At 55.8% G+C, this 24,863-nt stretch overlaps 1 protein-coding gene across 1 annotated transcript in view; it reads right to left on the bottom strand.

Annotated features, from left to right (window-relative positions):
* The window catches only part of MYH9 (myosin heavy chain 9), a 90,718-nt gene that overhangs the window by 38,622 nt on the left and 27,233 nt on the right, over nucleotides 1-24,863 (bottom strand). Inside the window, exons 2-5 of the mRNA XM_080811686.1 lie at nucleotides 21,686-22,037; nucleotides 16,983-17,139; nucleotides 2,946-2,973; nucleotides 2,053-2,146 (exon numbers count right to left, since the gene is read on the bottom strand). Coding sequence (XP_080667812.1) covers nucleotides 2,053-2,146; nucleotides 2,946-2,973; nucleotides 16,983-17,139; nucleotides 21,686-22,018 — 612 coding nt within the window. The 5' untranslated portion in view covers nucleotides 22,019-22,037. The remainder of the gene's footprint in view (nucleotides 1-2,052; nucleotides 2,147-2,945; nucleotides 2,974-16,982; nucleotides 17,140-21,685; nucleotides 22,038-24,863) is intronic.

The raw sequence follows: 24,863 nt of genomic DNA, 5'->3' as shown, positions 1-24,863 counted from the left end.
AACTGGAAAGTCCCTTCCCCCAAGCTGTACCTTACCAGCCTGCAGGCCTGGCCAAGCCCAGCCCTCCCATGGCAAGGTGAAGTCTGGGACATCCCGGGGGGCAGTCCTGGGACAAGTGACCAGGTCACTGCAAGGGACAGCTCTGGCCCACTGTATGCCATGACAGGCTCCAGAACACAAGAGCCATAAACCAAGTTCAAGCATCTCATAGCCATAAACCAAGTTCAAGCCCCAGCTGCGTATGGAAAATCGCTGTACGGCTTCGGGCAAGGAAATCAACCCATCTGTCTGTGGCTTTTACAACGGAGGGCCTGAGCAGTAATCGGAAGACAGAGGCAACCCACTCAGTCTCTCCAGCCGGGGACAGAGTGTCCGGTCACGCACTACCACCTGAGACATAGGATGTGACAAGTTATCGCTTATCACCCCACCCCCAGCACGCTGTCATCTCTGAGCAGAGTGCCCGGGCCCTGTAGTTTAGGCACATGGGTCTCTGTTCTTGCTCTGTCTCTCATCCTCCAGGGCAGGGACTCCAAGGTCACCCTCCAGGGACCCAGGCACATACTAGGCATTCAATAAATAGCTGAAAACTGGATTTTACCACAAATTCAGAGACGGGAAACCACAGCTAGAGGACTCCCAACCTCACAGTTCTGTGTTTAAGAAGAATGGAAAATGGGGGGTTGGAGAGAGGGAGCGAGAAGAACTTTATTAGTTTCTAAATATAACTCCTGACGCCCCACGGAAAAAGATTCAGAATGTCTTGAGAAGTCTGGCACATGAAAAGTTACTTTTGGTGCCATTCCAGAAGACTGTACTCATTAGGACATTTCTGCTGGACACACCCCAGGTCTGCATGCAAAGGGACACACACCGCTACTTACTGACACACGCTGCACACAACTCCCCAGTAAGGGGGAGCCACGGACACGGCGCAGGTCCCCCTGATGGCTTGAGGGGACACCTTGGGCACTTAGACTGAACAAGGAAGCTTAAGAGTGTGTGCTTAAGAGAAAGAGAGAGAGCACCACACGGGCATGCTGAAGACGGATCACCCCCAACCCTGGGAAGCTCCAATGTGGGGGGCCTTCCAGGCGCGGCTCCTGACCAGCACAGGGGTGGCAGTGGAGGGCCGGCCATCCCCATCTGGTCCAGACGCCAAAGGCGCGGGGCTCTGGGGGAGTGGATGCCCATTCCACTGCGCCTTGGTCAGGGCTCGGCACGGAGCCTCACGGCTGCCGTGCTCATGGGAGAGCTCGGGGCCCGGCCACCATTTGTGAGAAGAGCTTCGGAGACGCAGCCCCGTACCCCCGCTCTGCAGGAGCAGACATTTGAGAGTGCATGAGAGGTCACCGTGTGTCACACCCCGCCCCTTCTCCCAAGACAGTCAGTGAGCCGAGCCTAAGAGAACAGGTCTAGCCGCAGAAAGTGACAATGGTGTGGAGTGAAAAGCTGCTCAGAAAAAAAAAATACATAATCCAAGGGCACACGATGGGCAGAACACGCATTCCCGGTGCAGAACGTGCAGTAAACGTGCAAGGCTCACCTAGCGAGGACACTGCTGAGTTCGACCAAAATCCATCAAGAGGAAGGGGGAAAAAAAGGGAAGTGAGATGACTTGCCAGTTACCCTTCCTCTCTTCCCTGGGGGACTGTCCACCCAGAGGCATCTCAACAGCGGGGGGGAAAGCAGCAGGGACTCAAAAGCAGGCCTGCCTGAGAGGCTGCAGGTCTCCATCAACTTGAGAACCAAGTTTTGGAATCTCTCTTCCGACCTCGCGGGTGGAGGCTAAACAGCTATTAGCTGCCGACACCAGGAGCGCCGGCTTTGCAAACCCCGGTGGTCTCCCGTTTCCACAGCAACTCGGAAAGTTAGGAGGCTGGGGGAGAAGCGGTCTACCAGCGGGCCCACTCCTGGGACGGCCAAGCTGCAGCCGCCGCGAGAGTGGGTCCGGCCTCTGCTCTGATCCCCGAAACACTCCAAACCACGGATCACTAAAGGCTCTTCCTCGGGAAGACCAGGCGCTTCTGTGGGAGGACGGCCCGCACTCACCTGGTCCTTCTTGCTCTTGTGTGAGGAGGCCACGTGAGCCAGATACTGAATGACCTTCTTGGTGTTCTCTGTCTTGCCGGCTCCAGACTCACCCCTGCCAAGAGAGGCAAGAAAGTTCTCAGGGGAGACATGGCCAAATCCCTGAAGTCCGTCCCTTTCCCGACGCATGCTCCACCGCCCCCAACTCGGCTGGGTGTCAATGAGGGACCCAACCCTAGTGGCAGAAAAAGGGAAGAAGCAGGTAAGTGCTAAGCTCTGGAATCCTCACTCTGGCCGCTTCCCATGGCCCTCTGGAGGCCGGACAGCAAGCAGGACGTTCATACACACTGTCTGCCCCGGTCACTTGGCAGCCTTTGTGTCCAAAAGTCTCAGGCATCAGTTTTAGGCAGCTGTTGACTCAGAGGTCAAAGGCACTTATGCATGTCCCTTCGAAACCACTTGGAGGAATGTTCTGTACCATCAAGTCCCCCGGCAGGCAACGGGGTTTATTTATCTCCTTGTTGAGTTCAGAGGACCCAGGCGAGCAGCCCCGGTGCCTACAGCGGAGCAGGCTGAGAAAGCCACCGTTCTGAGCCAAAAGGAACGTGCTCTGGAGGGGCCAATCCGTTCCCAACCCTGCTTTTGTTGAGGACTCGTGGCCCTCTCTGCTACGAACCTCCCCACACTGTACACAGGCTTCTCTGAGGAGGGCAAGCCAGTCTTTGGCCTGAAATAAAGCTTCCCCGTGCCACAGGGCTGCGAGCAGCAAACCTACTCCCTTAAGGCCCATCCCTTGGGGAATGGGTGGGGCTGGACTAGGAATGTTCCCTGCCAGCCCGGGTTTCGGGAGGAGACCTCCGAGCCAGAAGACACTGGGGTGACACGAGCCCCACTCCCCAGACAGAAACACTTACGTGCACAGAATGGACTGGTCCTCTCGGTCTGAAACAAAGGAAACATCCAGGTTAACGTCTGCTCGAGGCAGAAGCCTCCCCGCCGGGCTTCTGAAGAGCTGCCCGTTTCGCAGGAGCAGAAAGCCCGGCCTGCTGCCCTCGCGGGGCCCCCCGCACAACGGCCAGCCGCGCCGACCCGGGGCCTCGCTGGACGAGGGACAGGCACAGGTGCCCGGAGCTCAGACTGCCCACCCTGGTGGCCTGCCCCGCCCCTGGGAGACCACCTCCGGGAAAGCTCCCCGGAGTCTGCAGGGGCTGAGGGAGGGCCTGCCCTGGTGCTCGGAATGCGGGGTGCGGGCTGACAGAGAGAAGGCCCGTGCAGGTGCGGGAAACACCGTCCGGCCCCGTGTAAACAAGGGACGCTGGCTCAGCGGCCGGCAAGGGCTGGGCGGACAGGGCTGGCCTCGCCGCGGGATAGCCCCAGGGTCCCGCACCACCGCCGCCACCACGACGTGTGTAGGCCCGGGTTCCTGGAGCCCCAGGCCCCCCTGTGGTGGGGAGAAGCCCCGTGCGGTGTCCGGTACATGGGGGGCGCTCCATGCCGCCCGTCTGGGGGCCGCTTGGGAGGAACAGAAGCCTGTCAGCACCACAGCCTCTGACCGGTCTCTGTGTCAACCTGGGTCTCGAGGCCTGGCTGTCAGGAACCTTCGGCAACGGTCTCCAGCTGTGACCCTGTCGGCAAGGACCGACACAAACAACGCAGTCCCCTCGCGCCGGAAGAACGGCAGCGTCCGCACTTTGAAAGCTAAGTCTGACAGAGACGCCCGCGGACATCTGGGCGGACCTGGGTCAGCGCGGGAGGCCCACTTTCAAGCAGTAACTGCGAAGACAAACTCATCCTCCCCCTCCTCAGCCTGCCCCGTGTGATACCCGCAACTCCCTGAGGTCAAACCAGCCAAACCCAGGACCAGGCTACTTACTAACATCTGAGCTGCAGTGAGGCGCTTCCTCCCCCCCCGCCCCGGCCCCAAAGACTTTATTTGTCAGAGAGGGAGAGAGAGAGAGAGAGCGCACAAGCAGGGTAAACGGCAGGCCGAGACGGAGAAGCAGGCTCCCCGCTGAGCAAGGCCTGGATGCGGGACTCGATCCCAGGACCCCGGGATCACGACCCGAGCCGAAGGCAGACGCCCACCTGACCGAGCCACCCAGGAGTCCCACAGTGAAGTATTTCAATCCCAAGTCTGGGTTTCCTTATCCATAAAATAAATATGCTACTGGTTCCCTGGCAGGATTAGCTCGGAAAACAGAAATAACGGGTGAAGTGGGCCTGGCAAGTCAAGAGAATGAATTCCACAAATGGCTGCTATTTACTTGTCTGTTGTGAAGTCGCCATGGTGGGTGGTGGTGGCACTGCCAGGGCAGTGGGAGTACTAGTCAAGGAGTAACAGAGGAGTGCTAGCTGACAAGTAGTGGAGGAGTACTAGCTGAGGACTACTAGTCGAGCGTTAATATGGGACTACTAGTCGAGTAGTAACAGTAGTAGTACTAGGCAAGAAGTAACAGAGGACTACTAGCAGAGGAGTAATAGAGAACTACTAGTCGAGCAGTAATAGAGTACTAGTCAAAGAGTAATAGAGGACTACTAGTCAATCAGCAATAGAGGACTACTAGCTGAGTAATGGAGTACTAGCTGAGGAGTAACAAAGGAGTACTAAGCAAGGAGTAATAAAAGACTACTAGTCAGGCAGTAACAGAGAAGTACTAGTCGAGCAGTAATAAAGAAGTACTAGGCAAGGAGTAGTAGAAGACTACTAGCAGAGAAGTAATAGAGGACTACTAGTTGAGCAGTAATAGAGGAGTAGTAGCAGATGTGTAGTGAAGGAGTACTAGCTGAGGACTACTAGTTAGCATTAATATGGGACTACTAGTCAAGCAGTAATAGAGTAGTACTAGGCAAAGAGTAGTAGAGGACTACTAGCAGAAGAGTAACAGGACTACTAGTTGAGCAGTAATAGAGGAGTACTAGGCAAGGAGTAGAGGAGGACTACCAGTGGGAGATTAACAGAGGACTACTAGCTGAGGAGTAACAGAAGAGTACTAGCTGAAGATCAGCAGAGGAATACTAGCTGAGGAGTAATAGAGGACTACTAGTCAAGCAGTAACAGAGGAATACTAGCAGAGGAGTACTAGGCAAGAAGTAGTAGAGGACTACTAGCAGAGGAGTAACAGAGCCCTACTAGTCGAGCAGTAATAGAGGAGTAGTAGCAGGGGTGGAGGGGAGGAGGATTAGCCCATTTTCGGCAGTGGTACTGCACGGAAACCAACGCTGGTGATCTGAAGGACACGCTCACTGGCTGCTGCTGGCCGGCCAGGGCCCCGCAGGATGGGACAACGGGGAGTGACTCATGGCTTCCTATGCGCATGGCCTCAGGAGATGATTTACTGTTCAACACCAACAGACACCACTCAGCTAGGTCATCTGCCCCTTCGCCAGGAGGGCCTCCAACGTACCCCTCTCTGTGAGCTCGCAGGGCCAGGCATTTGCCACCATCTCTTCCCCTGACTACAGGTCACTCTGGAGGGAAAGAGAACATCCAGACAAAAAGAGGCAAAAGCAAGCCTCACACTCGGCATGAGCTGTAGCTGCCCCCACCCTCCGCAGCAGACCTCCCTCTAACCCCCCGAAGAACTCAACCCTGGGGCGTGGGGGGTTGTGCAAGGAACTTGGCCAGGCACCTCCGTGGACACACCCCACACCCGGGGCAGCACCACGGACCTGCTCAGAGCAGGTCCCCGTCAGCAACCTCGCTCCCCACTCCCCTCTCAACTTTCCCACAGAGCAATGTCCTTCAAGACCCTGCAGCGGGGGCGGAAGGAACTCCGACTGAGTCTCCTCAAACAGATGGGACAGGGAGGCGGTGGGGGCAAAGGGCTGGGGAAGACAAGGCCGTTTCCATCACCTGCCCCCCACGGTCAGTGTGGTGACCAGCAAGGTCTGGAGCCAGCAGGGCTGTGACCCCCGGCCCTGGCCTCCCCCGCCACTCCTCCTGGGCCGGCCCCAGCTGCGGGCACGTTTAGTCACCACTCCACAAGCGGGCAAGAATGTACCTGCGCGTGCTGGCAAGCCTAAGGCAGCAGCAGCCGACGCTACCATAAAAGGAAACATTCCCATCCCTTCCAGAAGGAACCGTTTTCCCAGGGCTGTCCAGGCCCCGTCCCTGGGATGGCTGGAATTCCTCTAATTGTGTGAGGAGGAGTCAGATGCTGGATTGCTGAACAACAGGAAGCAGCAGAGCCCACAAACACACACACACACACACACACGCACGCACACACACATGCACGCACAGGCGCACGTGTGCAGACACATGCACACAGGCGGACAAGCGGTGTGGGACACACGTGGGCGTGCAGACACACGTACACGCACGAACACAGATGTGCACGAGTACATGTACATAGATGCGAGCATGCACACGCATGTACACACACACGCGTCTCTGTGGGCGCGCACACAGTAGCACATACAGCTGTATGCATGAGTACACACACAGAGGCCTGCACACACTTCCATGTCCAATTCTAGCCCCAAACTCTGCAACCTCCACCCACCCCATCCAGTCCTTCCTCTCCTGACCTTTCACCTCCAATCCCTGAAGCGCCGGGGTCAGCACAGACTCAAAGGGAACACGCCCATACTTGCATTTTACACCAGAAGACTCTTCTGGGCAAATGTTTCTGCAGAGGAAAACCGATGGAGGCCCCTCTCATTTCCTCAGCTCTTGACCACCTGGCACCCCAATTCCACCTGCCTGCAGCGAAGAACACCGTGACCCCGTAAGTCTGGAAAGGTCTTCTCAATTCTTACAGTGGGTCTCGGCCTGTCATCCTGTGGTCTCACAGTAATCCGAGGTAGCAGGCAAGCACTGTCCCTGGTTTGCGGGTGTGTCTTCTCCCAGCACTTCTGGATTTGTCCCTGAGCTCAGAAGCATCTGTTCTGAGTACTGGGATGGTTAGAATTCTCAGCAACCAGTAAGGTCTCTGCCTGACTCAGTTTACTCTGCCACACCCCCACTGCATTCCAGCAGGGACCCTACCTCAGCCTTCCCCACACCGTCACCTAGCTGCGCACACAGACACGCCAGAGTTCAGCCCACTCTGTTCTGACTGAAGTCCTTATTTGGGCCCATAAGGACTGCAAGGTTATTTGAAAAGGCCCTTCCTTCCACCACACCAGGAGAGAGCCAGCCAAACAGGAACCCCATGGCCCAGAACCATGGGAGTGCACCCAGCAGAGACAACCCAGTTCTGGGAAATGAGTTCCTTGCCGGGATGAAGGCATCAGCCTGATTGCGGTCCCTGAGCCCATGCCTTCCCCGTCCCTAACTTGGTGGGAGTTGGGTAGAGACAGGACTATGAATCTCTTTATCATGGTTTTTCACTGGAAGCAGCAGCCTTCCCTCAGATAAAATCTTCTCGAATTCCCCATTGGAAGAATAGAAGACAAACACCAGAGCTGCCTGGGTGGTGGAGACAGGGCTCGTCAGAGCACACTTCAGACGACCACTGTCCAGGCGTTTGGAGCAGTGACAGAAGGGAGGGGCCAGGGTTCCGATTTCCGCTCTGTACTCCCCTTGGAGATGACTAGCCCCGTGACCTCTCAGAATCAGAGGCCAGGGCCTCACCAGCAGGGCTGCTCCAAGGACTGAAAGACATCAGGGCCTGAAGCACGTGGTACAGCACAGGCCCCTGAGAACACTGTCCTTAACAACCCCAGGCCCTTTGCACCTCCGGAGCTCTCCACTGTGCACCCTTCACAGAACAACAACAAAAAAGGTTTTAAGTTACATCTTCAGTGACGAGGCCATTCCCTCTTCTGATTTTATTTTAAACCCCAAATGCCCCAAGGCCTTTCAGAACTGATACACACATCCAATGCAGACAGGTGTCTCCAGCCAGCTCCAGAAGGCCAGCTCATGTGTGAGGAGGGGAAACCCGACCCCAGGTATCTCACCCCAGGTAGAGCCTTATGCTAGGGGCTTTATTTATCACTCACTTCCTCAGCAAGAGGAGCTGCCAATTCTTGTCCATAAAAGGCCACAAGGCTTGCAGGGTGGTGACATCAGCCCCGACAGGAAGTACAGAAGGAAGAGACTGGGCCTGGTCCACCACCAGCCGCTGCCAGGACTGACTCATCAAACGCTCACTGAGATAAGGCCTCCCGGGGTTCCTGAGGGGCTGCTCTTGGGGTCACACCTGGAAGAGCACCCTGCCCCCGGGGCCCGTCTTCAGGTCAACCAGTCTTCTTGAGCAATGGACACGGGGCAAGAAAAAAGCAAAGCCAATGGCAGGTTCAGGTTGGGTCACCCACCCGCATGGGGTGACCCATGACACACAGGCCTCAACCTTCCACCACCCTGGGGTCGCTCACTGTGTGAACCCTGCTCCCCGTCACCGGGCACAGGAAGCATCAGGCTGCCCAGGGCCCACTCCTGGACTCCAGGGATTAGTTCTCCTCAGACCCCCAAGAGTGTCAGGGTCTTGTGGGCCAAAATGCAAAAGCCTTTCACCGAGTGTGAAACGTGGAGAGACCTGTGGGTTCAAGCTCAGAATCTGGGGGCTGGAAAGGCCCTGGGCCACCAGCAGGCCTGCCCCGGTGCTTATGGAGGAGGAGCCGGCCACTCTCCCAGGAAGTGTTTTGGGGGCCCTGCAAACTCATGGGGGGCTTTCCCCAAGGCCAGCCCCCTTCACGAGCGTGGGTGACAGGTGCTTGGGAGGCTAGTCGAGGAGTGAGCAAAGCAGGTGGACTGAAGCTCCGTGTCAGCACAGGCTCAGGGCCCCCAGTGTCCCGGAGCCTCAGGCAGCCTGCCCGCCCAGCCACCCGACGAGCCCGCCGGTGGCTCCCAAGCACACTGTGTGGTCGCTGGCTCTGTTCTCTCTGCGGCACAAAGCTAGCCCCAGACCAGGGAGGTGCTGGATCAGCAGCCACCCCGGCCAGCAAGGGGCCGGCCTTGGCCCTGTGTCTCCACCCACACACTCCCCCAGGTGAGGCCGTGTCTGAACCCCGCCGAGGAGGCCCACGGCTCTCGCTGCAGGAGGCCGAGAACGGGCGCCTCCCCCATCAGGCACCCTCGATAATTAGAAGCCCCAGGGACTGCACTTAACTCTCATTATGGCAGAGGGCAGGCGAGGCCCCAAACCGGCCCTCTCTAGGCCAAAATGCACCCAGCTGCTCACACAGGTGAGCTCCCAGTGCACGGGCAGACGTGCCAGAAACCACTGCGGGCTACTCAGACACCTCGTCCTCGGGCGGGGCTGGGAGCGAGAACGTTCTGTGTGGGGCTGCTGCAGACAGCTCTGACGGGTTTGTCAGGGTGGAGGGAAATTCAAAAGTCACGAGTGAGTGCTGACAGCCCACAGCAAATGCCACCAGGACGCTCAGAGACATCGGACACTGGGAGGTCAGCCTGCTTTGCTCTTAAACCACATTCTGCTCAGGGAACAACAGGAGAGAGAGGCAGGGGGCCCGGATGAGTCCCATCCAAGCCACCGTTCACAGCTCTGCAGAGGGCTGGGCCATCGGGGAGGGACTAAGGGAGCACCGGAAGAAAGGACAACAGGACCCTGGGAACACGGTGGACACCACCAGGCAGAGCTCAGGACACACTCGGCTCCAAGTCAGAGCACAGACAGAGCTGGCTTTTCGAAACGCCGCCCTGGGAGGAGTTTTACTGGGAATGCAGGAAAATCCCTGCCAGGTGATGAACAGCAATGGCACCAGGAGACGCTTCCTCAAGAAGCCACTGGCTCCAGTCGCCTGGAGAAGGGGCCACCAAAGGCCCCGAGAAGCATGCTGGTAACGGTCAGGCCAGGTTTTGCTCCTGGGGCATGATCTCTGCCCTTGGCTTTCAGCTTAGACCTTGGCCCTACTGTATTTGCCCACCAGCTCAGGGCAGAGAACAGATCTTCATCAAGTCACAAAGTCTGGCTGGAAGGACACCCTGGGCCCTGGTCAGCTCGGGCGGTCAGCCAACAGAACACCAAGGATCCTCAGAGTTTACTGCAAAGGTGGACTCTGGGCCAACAAGCCTTGGTCAAGACCAAAGGAATTTTACAGAAGCCACTTAGAGAACCTGCCTTTCATGCCTGCAGACTTCAGCTCCCTTCTCTTTAGTTTTAAAAGATCAGTCCTGTTCTCATCTGAAAGCTTAATCCCAGCAATCAGGCAGGAGAAGGAAAGCAACCCTTTTCTCTGAGCACACCAACGTTCAGGCCTGACCTCCTGGCACAAGGCTCTGTTGGAGTCTCAGAGCCAGAACTCGAGAGAACAGGAAAAACGGCTGGTGAGCAGCGTCCACAGCGTCCACAGGCAGCAGGGAACACGCCCAGGGAGGGTACACGCACAGCTCGTCTCAGCCATTACAGACTCTGCAGGTGACTTTTGGTTGGTTGTGGGGGAGCGGGGGCGGCTCAGCAGGGGAGGCGCACAGAGACACTGAGCCACGTTTTCAACCACCCTCAAAATTTCAGGGCTCCAGGAGGGCACTTTATTCTTGTCCGCCACTTTAGGTGGCCCCGAGCAGAGCACAGCAGGCCTACTGGGTTGAATGAAACACCGAACAGAAAAGTTAGCCTAAATAAAGCTGAATCCTTGAAAAGGATCCACGAGCCACTGTTTCTTCTTCCAGAAAGATTTTACCGACATGAGACCAACAGACAGGAGTACATTATAATTAAGCAGCCTCATTCTGAGGACAGGGCTTTCCTTGGGGGGGCCCCCAAGCAAGCGGCTTCACGGGATCGGCTCCACTGGGCCCGGGGCTGCGGGTCACAGCACACCCCCACCCTGGGTCCTGACCACACACAGACAGAGGACACCTTCAGTGGTGCCAGAAGGCCACCTCCCGAGGGCACGATGTTCTCCTGAAGCCCCACCGAAGCCAGGTCAGCCCCCGGACTCCTGTGGCCCGTGGGCCATGGACGAGATGGGACAAGTTGGAGACCGCATCTGCCCACACACGCCCCGGTGCTATGCGGCCGCTGCAGGGAGGCAGATGACAAGCCATTTCCTGTGCATGCTGCCACTGGGAGCCCCAAGTGTCCCAGGCTGCTCCGGGAGGAGAGGAAGGAGCCGCGTGCAGGAAACCCTGGTTATCACCTGCGTCCAGCAGGTGGGAGCGCGCCAGGAAGAAGGCCGACCTCGGAGGGCAGGGCAGGGTTCGGTCAGGAAGCTGCATTTCCAGACGCGTAGGGCACCTTCCAGACGGCCCTTGTTCACTACAGGCCAGCACCGTGCACGCATGCCTCGCTCCACCCCTGCAATGACGCTCTGAGTAGGATTCACTACGCCAGGAGGCCAGCAAGGAAAAGAAGGCTCGGGGACAGCGGCCCCAGTCAGGCAGGAAGTGACAGAGCCAGGCGTCCACCCAAATCCAGGGCGAACCCAGCACGCTCTTCTCCGCACAGCTCTAGCTCACAAGGCCAGTCATTCCTAAGAACAAGGCTCACAGAGGCCCAGCAAACCGGTGCCAGTGACCTACCATGGAGGTGCCATGTCACCGTGTCACCAGTCAAAGCCCCGCATGCTCGCCCCGCGGCCCCCAACCCAGCTCTCCCCCCCACCCCTTGAGCTCCCTTCCCTGCCCTTCAGGACCTCCCCAGGGGGCACGATCCTGCAGGGTGGGCTCCGGGGCCCAGCTAAGGACCTCCCTGCCAGCGGCAGGGCCTCTGCAGCCTGAGCCTCCAGGCCACGCGTTCCTGCTCCAGGGAGTCACCCCGTCTGCGGCTTCCTCGGCCGCCTGTCCCGTGAGTATGTTCGCAGTCATGCTTCACTGCACCCTCGAAGCCCTTCCCCGGGGCCTCACCCATACGGCGCTTTTTAACTCAGAAAGGCCTTGGAAAGCAGCTCCACAGGAGCAACGGGCAGGGAGAACGCGGAGAGGGAGTGAGGGTCGCCAGCCAGCCGTCCTCCAAACAGCAGCCCGAGAGCGAGGGGCAAACAGTGCCCCTGGGGGACAGGCACCAGCAGGGTCACCAGGAGACCCGGGCTTCCGGGGCCGACTTTGCGGGCACCAGACAAGTCAGGGACATTTATTTCTTGGCCTATCCCTCCGCCCATGAATAAGAAGGATCACATTCAGATGCAAAGGCAGCACTAGAATTCTACTCCTTGTCGGCCCACGATGGTCAGTCCATCACCAACAGACCTCGGAGGCGTACCAGACCCGGGCGACTGCCGGGCAACTGCCTGGTGACCAGCCGCTGCCTGTGCAGCCTCCCCCAAGAGGCAGAGGTGGGACCTGCACAGAGCAAAGGGTTAAATGGTTCTCAGATTAGCTGAGGCCTGGAAGGAAGGCAGACCCTGCCACCACTCCCCCCAGAACCCAAACCTGGCATTCTACCTCATCAACCAAGAAAAGGTTTTCTACTTTCGCTGGAGAGAGGACTGTGCTCAAGTTGGGTCCTGTAACGGGTTGGTTCTCCTCTAACAACACACTTACACGCTTACACCCTTACCCCCAGAGGGAGACCCCGGAAGGCCAGGCCCCAGAGGAAGCCAGGCATGCCATTCCCAACCTGGTCACCCCTTCTACAGCCCACGTGGGGCTCCTGCCCAGGGACATGCCCCACTGGGCTGTCCTCTGCCTGGCGGGCAACAGCCAGTTCCCACTTCCCCTTCACACTCCGGCCAGCTTGACATGCATTTACTGACTCCCCGAGGCAGGAAGACGAATTAATGGCCAGGACAACAGATTAACCAAACAGAAAGGCCTGGGTTGGAGGGTGAACCAACCCAGTCATGACAACTCTAATTAAACCCAAGGTTGAGACTAAAAACAAACAAAACTGCCAGGCACGTCTAGGCTGCCCCTGACACAGACCTGCCAGCCTTTCCACAGGATCCAACCTCAGCAGTACCTTCCCAGCCACGCCAGGCCTCAGCGGCCACGCCTTCCTCCCAAACTCCCGAGACACCTGACACCTGCTGCAGCCGAGCGGGCACCAGGTGTGGGTAGCAGCTGGTCTCGTTATGTAGCTGCAGCCCCAGGTATCTGGGTACAAACACATCTCATCCCTCCACCTGGTCTGCCAGAGCCTCCGGTGCCAGAATCATATACTAGACCTCTTGGTGTTCTGGCACCTTCTACCTCCTAGCTGCACAGAATAATCCAGGGCACCAAACGCTGCCATGCCCCATCCCATGCCCATGGCAGACAGCACTTGTCTCTCCCAACATTCCTTGGCATCGAGTCTCGGATCCTCAGCCAGCCAGGCCAGAGGCACTACTGATCCAGGGAGTCGACACGCAATGAAACTAATCTGCGGGGCTCAGTCCAGTGGGTCTCAAGTGGGGGCAATCCCCACCTCTGGGAAACATCTGGTAGTAATGTCTGGGGACGTTTCTGGTTGTCACCATGGAAAGGGAGGGAGCTGCTGGCATCTGGAGGCTGGAGACCAGGTTGCTGCTGAGCATCCTATGAGGACCAGGACAAGCCCCCTCCCCCGAGAGGATTCTCTGGCCCCAAAGTCAACCACTGCCAAGTGTGAGAAACCCTGGTGTAGTCTGACAATCAGGTAGAGTGACCATATAATTTATCATCCAAACTGGCTGCTTCTGAAAGTGGAAATGAACACTAGTAATGCTAACTGACAACAGGCACGCATCAGGACTCACGGACAAACCAAATGAAGATCTCCTAAATCCTTCATTTAGGAGATGGGGAGGTCCCAGCAACAGGCCAAGAGCTCATCTCATTAAGTCCCCAAAGACACCAACTACCCTATTTGGCTAGTATGTCATAAGCCACAGGCGGTTCAGGGAGGAAACTTTTTCCTAGTTCCTATTTAATTTAAAAAGCAGAAAAGGACCAGGCTGGTCAGAAAGTGGCAGAGAGCAACCCCATTTTCCCACAGAGCCAGTGCTAAGGAGCTCATCCCCACTCCCCACGGACACCGAGGCACCACAGCACCGTCCACACCTGACTTAGGGCAAGAACCACGGCTCCTCTCTGGAACTTTCTTTACTGGTGAACCTTCTTATCGTGACTGGAGCAACTTCTGTTAATTAACTTCCTCTCTGCTCTAAGAACAAGAAACCTGTTGCTAACTGCTGCGCAGGTCAGCTGTGTATGAGAAGGGACTGGGAAATGTTCTGTCAGTCCCCGTGGGGCTCAGGGCTGCAGCAATCCAGCATTACGCAGAGGGGAGGGAAAGCCTCGTGGACTGAGAGCTAGAAATTACAGGGACCCCACATTTGCACAGATCATTCAAAGGCAGCAGCAACACCTCTGGCTTCCTGGGCCCACAACAGATTTCCATCCCTGGTCTCCAAAAGATGAAACATCTGCCCACTTGCTCTCATAATTTGGGGAGCTCCCTACTTCCTGTCAAGGCCATTCAGTTCCAGCAGAGACTTCCCGGTCAACACAAAGGAAAGCTCCGGCCCTCTGCTGATCCCTCTCTTTTTTCCCAACGACCTCCCCAACCTACTGCTCTGGCTTTTGCCCCTCAAAGTTTTCTGTTGTTGGATAAAAATGGGACAGATCTCTTTAGGAAGGAGACATGCAGGCTGTCGGAAGACTGGAAGTCCAGTTCCAAGGACTCCAACTGCTGGCGCCGTGCTCTACGCCATGACGTTGTTCTCGCCACAGAGAACTTGTGGCTTGCTGAAAGTGAAAGAAGCCCGCGCGCTAGAAAACTGTTCAAATCCAGGATCCGAGGGTGGAACTGTCCTAATTCAGCAGCGCAGAGGTAGGGAAGACTCCGGGGTGAACGTGCACCAGGCCAATTAAGACAGCCAGGAGAAAACTGACTCACAACCTCTAGAGACACAGACTCAGGCTCTTCTGGAATCTCACAGAATGTTCTCCCACCAGACTGCTTTAGTTAGCACTTTGAAACAGACATCCTACTTTAAAACTAAAGGGCTGGCTTCCTCCAGAAATTTTCATACACATAAACAGAAGCCAAAGGCTAGGCCAAAATTGTACGTCCTGCATAATTCATCAAGTCTGGCAATGAAATGCCTTCCAGCCAACGCTGTGTGCACGGTGTGGGACAGACCCGCTCATCGCCCCTTCAAACCACTACACGGGGGATAAAGTTTGCTAATGCAGCAAGGTTCTTGACCACCACTGCCCAGGTTCACTGAAAAGTTTAAAGAAAAGAAATCACGCACGTGTATGAGGATTCGAGAAACCACTATCGATATCAGTTGTAAGCATACAGCCCTGCCTGGAAGTTAGGCCTGCCTGGGAATTACATGAAATGCTACCGCAAGCCAAGCACCTAGCTGAGCTTGAGAATCTAAAGGCAACATGGGCCCCGTCCATGTCTAGGAGAGAAAAACAAATTTTTGAACACCTAAGCCAAATAAAGTGTCACCAAATCTAGCCCAGACATCCTCCCTGGAGGGCAGGCATGCTTCAGCCTTGTCTTTAACAAGAGATTAGGGACCTGCCAGGCATCGCAAGCAGCTGGCACGGGCAAGGCAACTGGACACAGAAAGGCCAGGGACAGAAATGTAAGCAGGTCCATGTGGCGGCCAAGTCAGGGGCAGGCGGGAAGCCAATTACAAAGGGCACCTGTGTGCTGCTACTGGGTTCAGGGGTTATCTCTGGGGCCATGAGGAGCCTTTTCAAGATTTTTTTAAGATTTTGAAATCACGGGGCACCTGGGTGGCTCAGTGGGTTAAGCCTCTGCCTTTGGCTCGGGTCGTGATCTCGGGGTCCTAGGATCAAGCCCCACATCGGGCTCTCTGCTCGGCAGGAAGCCTGCTTCCTCCTCTCTCTCTGCCTGCCTCTCTGCCTACTTGTGGTCTCTGTCTGTCGAGTAGATAAATAAAATCTTTAAAAAAAAAAAAAAAAGATTTCAAAATCGGGGGGGGGGGCGGTGCTCAGCTTTACATTCTAGGAAGATGACCCTCTGCTCAAAGTAGAGAGAGGGCTCTATTGAAAGTGAAGGTGAGGAGGTCACAGAGACAGTGCAGGCGAAAAACTGTGGAAGCCCTAACTGAGGTCAGGGCCACGGGATAAGAGAGGAGCAAGGAGATCAGAAATATGAAAAGAGATAAAATCTATAGACGGTGCTGATAGACTTGAAAAAAGGAGGGAGAATGAGAGCGGAGAGTGGAGGGTGAGCCAGGCTCCAGGCTCTAGGCTCCAGGCTCGGGTGGCTGGAGAAATGGCAGCCAGGGCCAAGGGGCTGTCAATCCGGCGACAGGTCCAGTTCTCAGCCGCAATGTGCCGGCCAAGCCACTCGAGTGGATGGGTCTGTCATCCAGAGGAACACTGGAGCGAGCAGAGAGACCTTGAGAGGCACCAATGAACAGGGGCAGGGGAGAGGCAGAAGAGAACCAGGCAGAGGGGTGGACAGAGATCTAGAGAACCAGAGAGAGGGTCACACAGGAAGGAAGGGCTTTCAAAAGGAGTGGTCAAGATTGTCCAAGGCTGGGGAGAGGTTAGGCAAGATAAGAACACGTGAGTACCACATATTTAGCAACGCAGAAGGGAGGGTAACCTCTGTCAGACAGTCTGGAGAATGGCAGGGAGGCCTGTGGAGCAGACAATTCCTCTACAAACCTCCACTGTGATGAGGGCGCAAAGACAAACCACAGGGGGTACAGAATCCAGGAGAGATTTAGTGTCTGTTTCTTAAAGATGGGAAAAAACCAAGCACGTTTGCAGACTATGAGGGAGGAGCAAGAAAAAAGATGTGAAAAGCGAGGAAAAGGAGTATCTGGCATAAGAAGGGGCCTGGAAGTGAGGGGACTAGCACAGACAGTCTTTATGAGAATGAGAAATAGTGATAATTAGGAAGTGGGTTTTTTTTTTTTTTTTAAAGCTTCTAGAACATTCTCTCAACATATAAACATGTCCTTTGATAGCCATTTGCCTTGGCTCTCTCACAGTGACTCAGAGACTGCCAAGATGCACTGTGCCACCCCAAGGGCCATCAATGCTGATCAAGTCCCTAGATCACCGTGACACTGAATGTGACTGAGCACCTGCGAAGGTGTCCACAAGGCCGGGGAAGGCAGGGGAAGGCCAAGGCACTCACCTTGCATCATACTCCTGTACGCGGTGTCTGTGATGGCATAGATGTGGGGGGGCATTTCATGCCTCTTCTTGCCCTTATACATTTCCACAATCTCTTCAGAGTAGATGGGCAGGTTCTTATAAGGATTGATGACCACACAGAACAGGCCTGAATAAGTCTAAAGAAAAGAGCAGCAGACAGAAATGGGTTAGGAAGTCTGGACTCTCGGTGGTATGCAAACTTCATGGCAAAGTGTCTGCCACCAAGGACCCAGAGTTGGGCTGATGTGAAACGCCCCCCCGCCCCCGACTCCCCTGCAGGTGGAGGGCCACCAGCCCCAACTCTGCTCCTTCGGTGAGGGTCCTCCCTCAAATGCATGACCACGGCCAGCTTTGCATGCCAACAAGCAGGTGCTTCGGGCAAGATCCACAGCAGGACACAAACGACAGAAGTCCAGTTACAAAACTTGGACCCAAGGACAGTAAGAGATGTGACTGTCATCGTGAGATGCACAAAGAGAAAAGGATTTGGCTGCAGCAAGCAAACTGTGCAGAACCACAAAGTAGTCTACCTTGAAAGACTCTCACAGAGATATTCAAGCCTCAACAGAGATCTAGACAGATAAATTCACATCAATTTGTGACTACTCTTTTTTTCTAATAACCTTTTCCTTCCCAGATCTTTCTCCTCAGCCAAAAAAAAAAGAGAGAGAGAGAGAGAGAGAGAAGAGACTCGTAACAAGCTGGGCAGGACTCCGGAGACCACCCAGGCGACAGGTGTTCAGTTGGGAGGTACAGCTGTGTTTAAGCCTCGAGAGCAACCCAAGCACCCTCTTCCGAGGACAACGTGCCACAAGCCCTGAAGCAGCCATGCAGGGCCGTGATTCACACACACCTGCAGCCCTGACTGTTGAATGACAGCTGAAGGTCCTGAGGCAGCTAAAGGCAGGGTTGGGAGAGGCCCTAGGTCTCCCGCCACCCCTAGTCCAGAGCACCCCGGTCAGGGGCCAGTCCTCTGAACTCTTCTCTTTTTGTTTTCATCATCACGTTACCTCACTGCCCATGGTGGCACCCCTCAATCCAACAGCAGCCAGCACCCTAAGGGGAGCTGCGCTCTGTGCAGGCCCCACCCCTCCAGCCCCGCCCCCAGCCCCGCCCCCTCCAGTCCCGCAGCAAGGGAAGATGGAGCTAGTGGCTGAACCTAGAGGTGGGTTCCCAATCAGGAGGACAAAGCCCCTTCCCAGCAGTGGCCAAGGGTAACGGCACTTGGACTTCCCAAGCAGAAGTTCGAGATTAAAAGCAGAACTCGGAGGGACCCAGTAACCTCCAGCGGCCTGCCTGCGGAAGAGCAGCCAAGTTTGGAAATGACCAAGTGTGTCTGGCTGCCTCTTCTGCAGGGAGGCGGGGACTCAGGGCCCTCGATTTTCTTTCTTCCTGGGATAATCAGTCATTTGTTTTCCCTCCAACTCCTCTCTCACAAGGGACCGGGAAAGCTCCAAGCAAAGAGGTCTGCACGTGGTGTTGGCCACCTGCGGCGCGGGTATCACAGGGAGATGAGAGAAAGGCGGGAGACTTCTGGTTTTCCCTCCGGGGGACTGTGGGGGGGGGATGAAGTGGATGGCCAGGGAGCAGTGAGGTCATCCCAGGAGCTCAGAAACAACTGAGCTCTGTTCCTGGGGTTTGAGAAAACCCACACTCTAGGAAATCAGCCCGATGAAAGCCAAGGACACACCGCCACACTTTTAGGGCGTGCCTCGGACCCAGATGTGTGCAAACAGCTGGTTGTGACAGCAGAAGGGGACTGGGGGCTCCAGGGACAAGGCTTTTGGACAGCTGGGTGGGCAGATGGTTCTGTGGATGGCCCTCTCTGCAGAGTTTCAGAGTTCTCCGGACTAATCCCATCAAACCAGCAGGGTGTGAGCCCGGCAGCTCAGGTGGGAGGAAGCAGCCTGCTGGCAGAGGGAGGCTCAGGGACAGGCAGATACAGAGTGAGTGGCTCTGCCCACCCCCCCACCATGGCCACGCCAGGGAGCCGATCCATTCACGGGCCACAGAGGCTCTTTGTGCCCAGCCGCCCCCTAACCCAGGGCCTCACCCCCCGGGAAACAGACAGAGCAGCTGTGGCTCAAGATTAGCCACGCCGCCCACAACACCAGGCAAACACACTGCACAAAGGCTCCCGGGTCGCAATTTGGAACGTCGTGCACAGAGAGGTGGACTGTGAATGAGGCGGCAGCCCCTGCCCAGATGCTTTGATCCCCCCGCCACTCTGCACCTGCTGGGGTCCCCAATAGGGCAACTGCAGAGATGATCGACTTCCCTTCTGGGGAAGATGCTTACGAAGGAGGCCGGGCTGAGGCAGGAGGAACTGCACATGGGAGGTGACAGAAACAGGAATGAATGCTTCCAACCAAAGAGTTCTGGCTGCCTCCACAGCGAAACCCACGCTTTCAGAGGAAAGATGAAGCCACTAACACTGAACGCATTTCAGTAACGTTTCCCTTTGTGGGAGAGTAGGCCAGTTGACAGAGGCCAGCACAGGCCGCTCAGTGGGTGCCACACTCAGCAAATCCCTAGTAAGTACACGAGCTGAACAGGGACACCAGGGAAGGCAGAGGACCAGCCTCCTTCACTGAGAATGGCATGGCCGCGGAGCCCTGCCCCGCCGTGAAGCAGGTGTGGGCTGGCACGTACACGCTTCTCACCAGGGAGGAAGGGAGGCTCCTTGTGGCCACGCCACGTGGCTGGGAAAAGATCTGAACCAGGTCCTGGAGGCTCCGCCTCCCATGCCCTATACCAGAGCCCATGCCAGCCCCAGGGCACAGCAGAGTGGGTACAATAAGCCATGGAGCCTCCCCAGGGGGCGTCCCACTCCCAGGCAATCAGCCTTGGCTCCCAGCTGCCCCAACAGACAAGTAATGCTTCCTTCCAGGCTCCTTGTTTTTCTGCAAGTCACCAAATGCTGAATTTCAGTGATCAAGATCCCTAGGAACAGAGGCTTTTAATTTTGTCCATACAGTGCTCTCACCAAGAAAGAGAGAGCTGGGCTGAGGGTCCAGAAACCCAAGTTCCAGTCGAAGGCTGTATTACCCTGCACCGGGCTCCGGCCCTCTCTGGGCCTCAGCTCTCCTCATCTGCCGTATCAGCAGGCCGGACTAAGCTGGTCCACGAGAAGGACTCTTCCAGGAAGACCTCTCTGTGTACGGCCTCACTGGCAGGTCCTGACTGATCAGGCTCATCCCCAAAGGGAGGTCATCGATGGCAGAAAATAAGAACCCCGCAACCAGCAAGGGGACCCAGCGCTGGCACACAGTCTGGCCCAGTGAGCAGCTCTGGGCAATCCAGGATGGCCCACGGCCCCACAGAGGACTCTGGCACATCGCAGGGGACTCAAGGATACCGGTCCAATATGGTGGAGAAGGGCCCTATGGACATGTGTGCTGACGTCAGCCTGAGGTAGTACAGAAAATAAAATGGCTGACTCTTTGGGGGCCCCTCACCGTCCCTGGGCCAGGATGAGCCCAGCATGTCCTTTTATTATGTGTGTGATCATGGGCCAGCCCCTGGGTGCAAGGCTTGGTCCTCCCACTGAGAGGGCTGTAAGGCTCTCGAGATGTTTTCTTCCTCCCATTCAAACAAATCTTGAGAACCACTGTATTCAGCTCCAAGACCAAGAAGGTAAATATAACAGCATCTTTAAACAAAGAGCTATTTTAGGAATAACAAGAGCCACATATTTCTTCCCTAACCTGAGACGAAACTAGAAGGAAATACCCTGGAACTGAAGAGAAGAAGTAAGAAATCAGGGCACCTGGGTGGCTCAGTGGGTTAAAGCCTCTGCCTTCGGCTCAGGTCGTGATCCCAGAGTCCTGGGATCAATTCCCGCATCGGGCTCTCTGCTCGGCAGGGAGCCTGCTTCTCTGTCTCTCTCTGCCTGCCTCTCTGCCTACTTGTGATCTCTGTATGTCAAATAAATAAATAAATAAATAAAATCTTAAAAAAAAAAAAAAAAAAAAAAAAGGAAGTAAGAAATCCGGAAGAACTCTGTGACCCTAGGACCCTAAGCTTGTGGAGCCTGTTACACAGGAGATGGGAAAATGCTCCTCTCCTGACATTTCCTAAAACAGGGATGAGCGGTTTTTCTGCAGAGGTGGCCCTGCTGCCCAGGGGACAGAGAAAGGGCCACTCCTTCTCCTTGACATGCTCTGGGCCCTTCTAGGCCACTAAGCCTGGCACAGCACCAGAACGGATGGTTCAAGCCTTGCTCCCCACGTTCATCTCTGCTCAAAGCGTCCTGCCCAGGGAAGCAAGGCATACCGACAGGCCTCTAACAAGAACAAGATGACAGAGTCTAAAAAAGAGACGGGGCCATGGGGAGGGGGAAGGGGACCAGGTGGTACAGGAGGAACGAGGTGGGAAAGCAGGACATGGCATTCCCTCACTTCAGAAAGAACCAGCCTTCCGGATCTCCACCAAGACCAGGCCCGTGGGCGGGCGCACACCGTGATATTTGCCCTCCGTGCACATCTGAAACAGGCTCCCTGGTGTGTTTTGGCTATGCAGAGAAAAACCAGAACATTCCGTGAGGACGCTCCCATGCCTAGTTTGAGGATGTCGCCCCTGCTTTCTTCAAGCCCCCTCTTCTCCCGAAGCAAGAGCGCCCAAGCAGGTGAGGGGGACGGGACAGAGCCGGGCCCCCGGCCTCCGGCCCCGGGCCCCACTTACATAGATGAGCCCCGAGTAGTAGCGCTCCTTGAGGTTGTGCAGCACGGAGGCTTCGTTGAGGCACGTGAGCTCTGCCATGTCCTCCACCTTGGAGAACTTGGGCGGGTTCATCTTCTGGATGTCATCCTTGTTCACCTTGACCTTCTTCCCATTCTCCACGAGCTCCACGATGGCCTCCTCGCCCACCTCCTCCTTGAGGCTGGCGGGCTCGAAGCCGCTCTTGTCGGAAGGCACCCATACCAGCTTCTTGGCAGCCCAGTCGGCCTGGGCCAGCGGGTTATTGATGAAGTTTTTGTCCACGTAGAGATACTTATCAGCGGCTTGCTGCGCCATGGCGACTCACAGCCAGGACCTGCGGGAGAATCAAAGGGGAGAAGTTAGATACCACGACCTCAGCTGCACAAGGCCTGCTGACCCCACCTGATCTCTGCAAACAGGGCAGCGCTGGAGTAGACAAGCAAAACTTCTAAAACCCGGCGGCAGGGCTGCCAGTGTCTTCCCACTCGTCATTTTTGGGAAGAAGATGTACACGACTGAGACAACGACAACACGTTGTCATCACACATTTTGGTAAGAAGTTCACTGGAAGGTAGATTCTAAGACCCATCCACAATCAAACTGATCTATAAAGCTACCGTGACACCGAATGATGAGTCTAACCTGACTCTCGAGAGACAGACGTAACCACAGCCACTCTGCTACGCGCGCTGAAACAGGAAAGACACCACACAATTTAAGAGGACTTCCAACAAAAGCTAGTTTCTAATTAGCTCCGCCGCTCCCCCCCCCACTGCCCCAAAAGGCAAAGAACGACAACCACGCACAGCGGAAGTTGCCAGTTTAAAAAACTTTTTATTTCACGGAGTCAACCAAGAGGGGAAAAAGAAATAAAAACACCAACACACTAGTATGTTGCCAAGAGATGCTAATTCCATCTCGATAACACAGCCCAAAGAAATAAGGCGAGAAGAAAAGAAGTCAGGCTCCAGGAAACGTCAGGAACAGTTAGGAGAGCTTCCCTTCTGGGCAACTAATGTGGAAGGCAGCCCTCAAACCCATGTCCAGAACTGAAGCACCATGTGTCTGCTTTTTTCAAAACTCATTTGCAAAATAAAGAGGATGAAATAATCCCTTACACCTGTGTGTTCAATGGTTTATGAAATGCTTGCAGACCACGCACTGCACTATCTCGAAAGATTCTCATGGGGTGCCCCGGTGGCTCAGTCAGTTAAGCAGCTGCCTTTGGCTCAGGTCACAATCCCAGGGTCCTGGTATCAAGCCCCGGGTGGGGCTCCCTGCTCAGCGGGAAGCCTGCTCCTCCCTCTCCTCCCTGCTCATGCCCTCTCCTGCTACCTCCCTCTCTCTCAAATATAGAAATGGAATCTTAACAAAAAAGACCCTCATCATAACTCTGTGTGGTCAGAAAGAAGTATGCTACATCCCATGTTACTGACAAGGAAACAGGAACTCCCTGGAGGCTCAAGGGCTTGTCCAGAGTCACCCAGGGGGGACTCGGGACTCCTGGTCCCATGGCCTTCCCACAGGATAACCACAGTGCTTATTCCTGCACAAAGGCTGAGGCTGGGACCCACTGGGAGGACAGCTGGTTTAGGTAAACAGATCGCAGGACTTCGAAACCATGGTCTGAGACAAAGCCAGCCCACAGCCTCCTGAGAAGCAGCCCAGAAGCTCACTGCCCCGCACACAACACAGGAAGGCCTCTCCTTTCTGAGGTCAAGGCCCCCATTTCCAGGCCCGGGAGGCCAGGAGGACCCCAGATCCAAATCCAGAGTCACACGGGCTTTCACACATCTAGATTCCAACAGGGACCTGGATGCCAAGGAGGCTGGAGGTTTGGGAGGGACAGAACAAAAGAAGCCTGGGCTGCCCAGGCCTATCTTATCTGGGCTCATTAAATGCTTTCCAGATCAAGACTAAGGGGCTCCCCTGGACGCGTTCCAGGAAAGGGGTTGTTTTCCAGGAAATCTGCTCACTCGCCTCCCCACCCCCCACAGAAGGGAAGGCAAGTCCATGGAACAGAGCCTGGCAGCCTCCCCAACAACCTCAGCTGGTGGCTTTGTTTACAGTCCCAGCCAAGCAAACCCTAGCAGCCCCTCTTGGGGGGCCAGGGGCATTTATCCACCTGCAAAGACTACCCCCCCCCACCCCGAGAGAAAACAGCAGTCCGCGAGGCAGGAAGGGACAGCCTGGCCTCACCTTCTGTTTGTAGGGGCTGGGATCTCTGAAGGCTGTCCCGGCTCCCACACCCACCAGGCATTCAAGCAAATGGAAGGTTTCTCTCTGCCACAGGACAGCCCAGCAACCCTCTCCCTCTCTGCCATCCAACTGACCACTAACTAGCCAGGCAGCCTCCTCAGTCCTAGGACCCAGGCTCCCGAAACCAGTCTCCCCTTCCCCATGCCACTGCCCCGCTTGAGGACTTGGAAGGATCACAGAGCAGAGGGCTTCACAGGCTACTGTTCTAAACCGTTCCGCAAACTTCAAACCCAAAACGGACAAGACAATCTCCCATCAACATGCCGAAAGGGATTCACTTGAACCCTGCCCCCCCAAATCCTGAGTCCACCGCTGGTTAAGAGTTCTACTACTCCAGGGGCACCTGGGTGGCTCAGTCAGTTAGCCGTCTGCCTTGGGCTCAGGTCATGATCCCGGGGTCCTGGGATCCAGCTCCTGCTCAGCGGGGAGTCTGCTTCTCCCTTTCCCCCTCCCCAACCTGACGTGTGCTCTCTCTCTCTCACGCTCTCTCTCTCTCAAATAAATAAAATCTTAAAAAAAAAAAAAAAGTTCCACTACTCCAGCCCAATGAGTAACACCCAAGGATATCCCATGCCCTTTACGAGATCCCTCCAAGCAGAAAAAAAGGGAATAGTCATTAGGTGACCTAACATTAACCTCACTGAAACATCAATCACCCTACAAAAGATCATTTATTATCCCCAATTTATAAATGAGGAAGTAGGCTCAGAGAAGGCAAGTTACTTGCCCAGAGTCACCCAGTCCAGTCAGGATGCAGGGCTCTAACCCAGATCGCCGGCCCCCCACCCCCAGTCTGGGCTCTCCCTGGCACACTTGGGCTGGGGACCCACAGAACAAGTCAGGCTGGCCTCAGAGCCAGGTCAGACTGCCCAAACGTTGAGTAGGACACGGGAAGTGTGGG

This window comes from Martes martes (assembly GCF_963455335.1).
Source record: "Martes martes genome assembly, chromosome: 8".
Taxonomy (NCBI): Eukaryota; Metazoa; Chordata; class Mammalia; order Carnivora; family Mustelidae; genus Martes; species Martes martes.
This window is presented reverse-complemented; position numbering and strand designations above follow the sequence as displayed.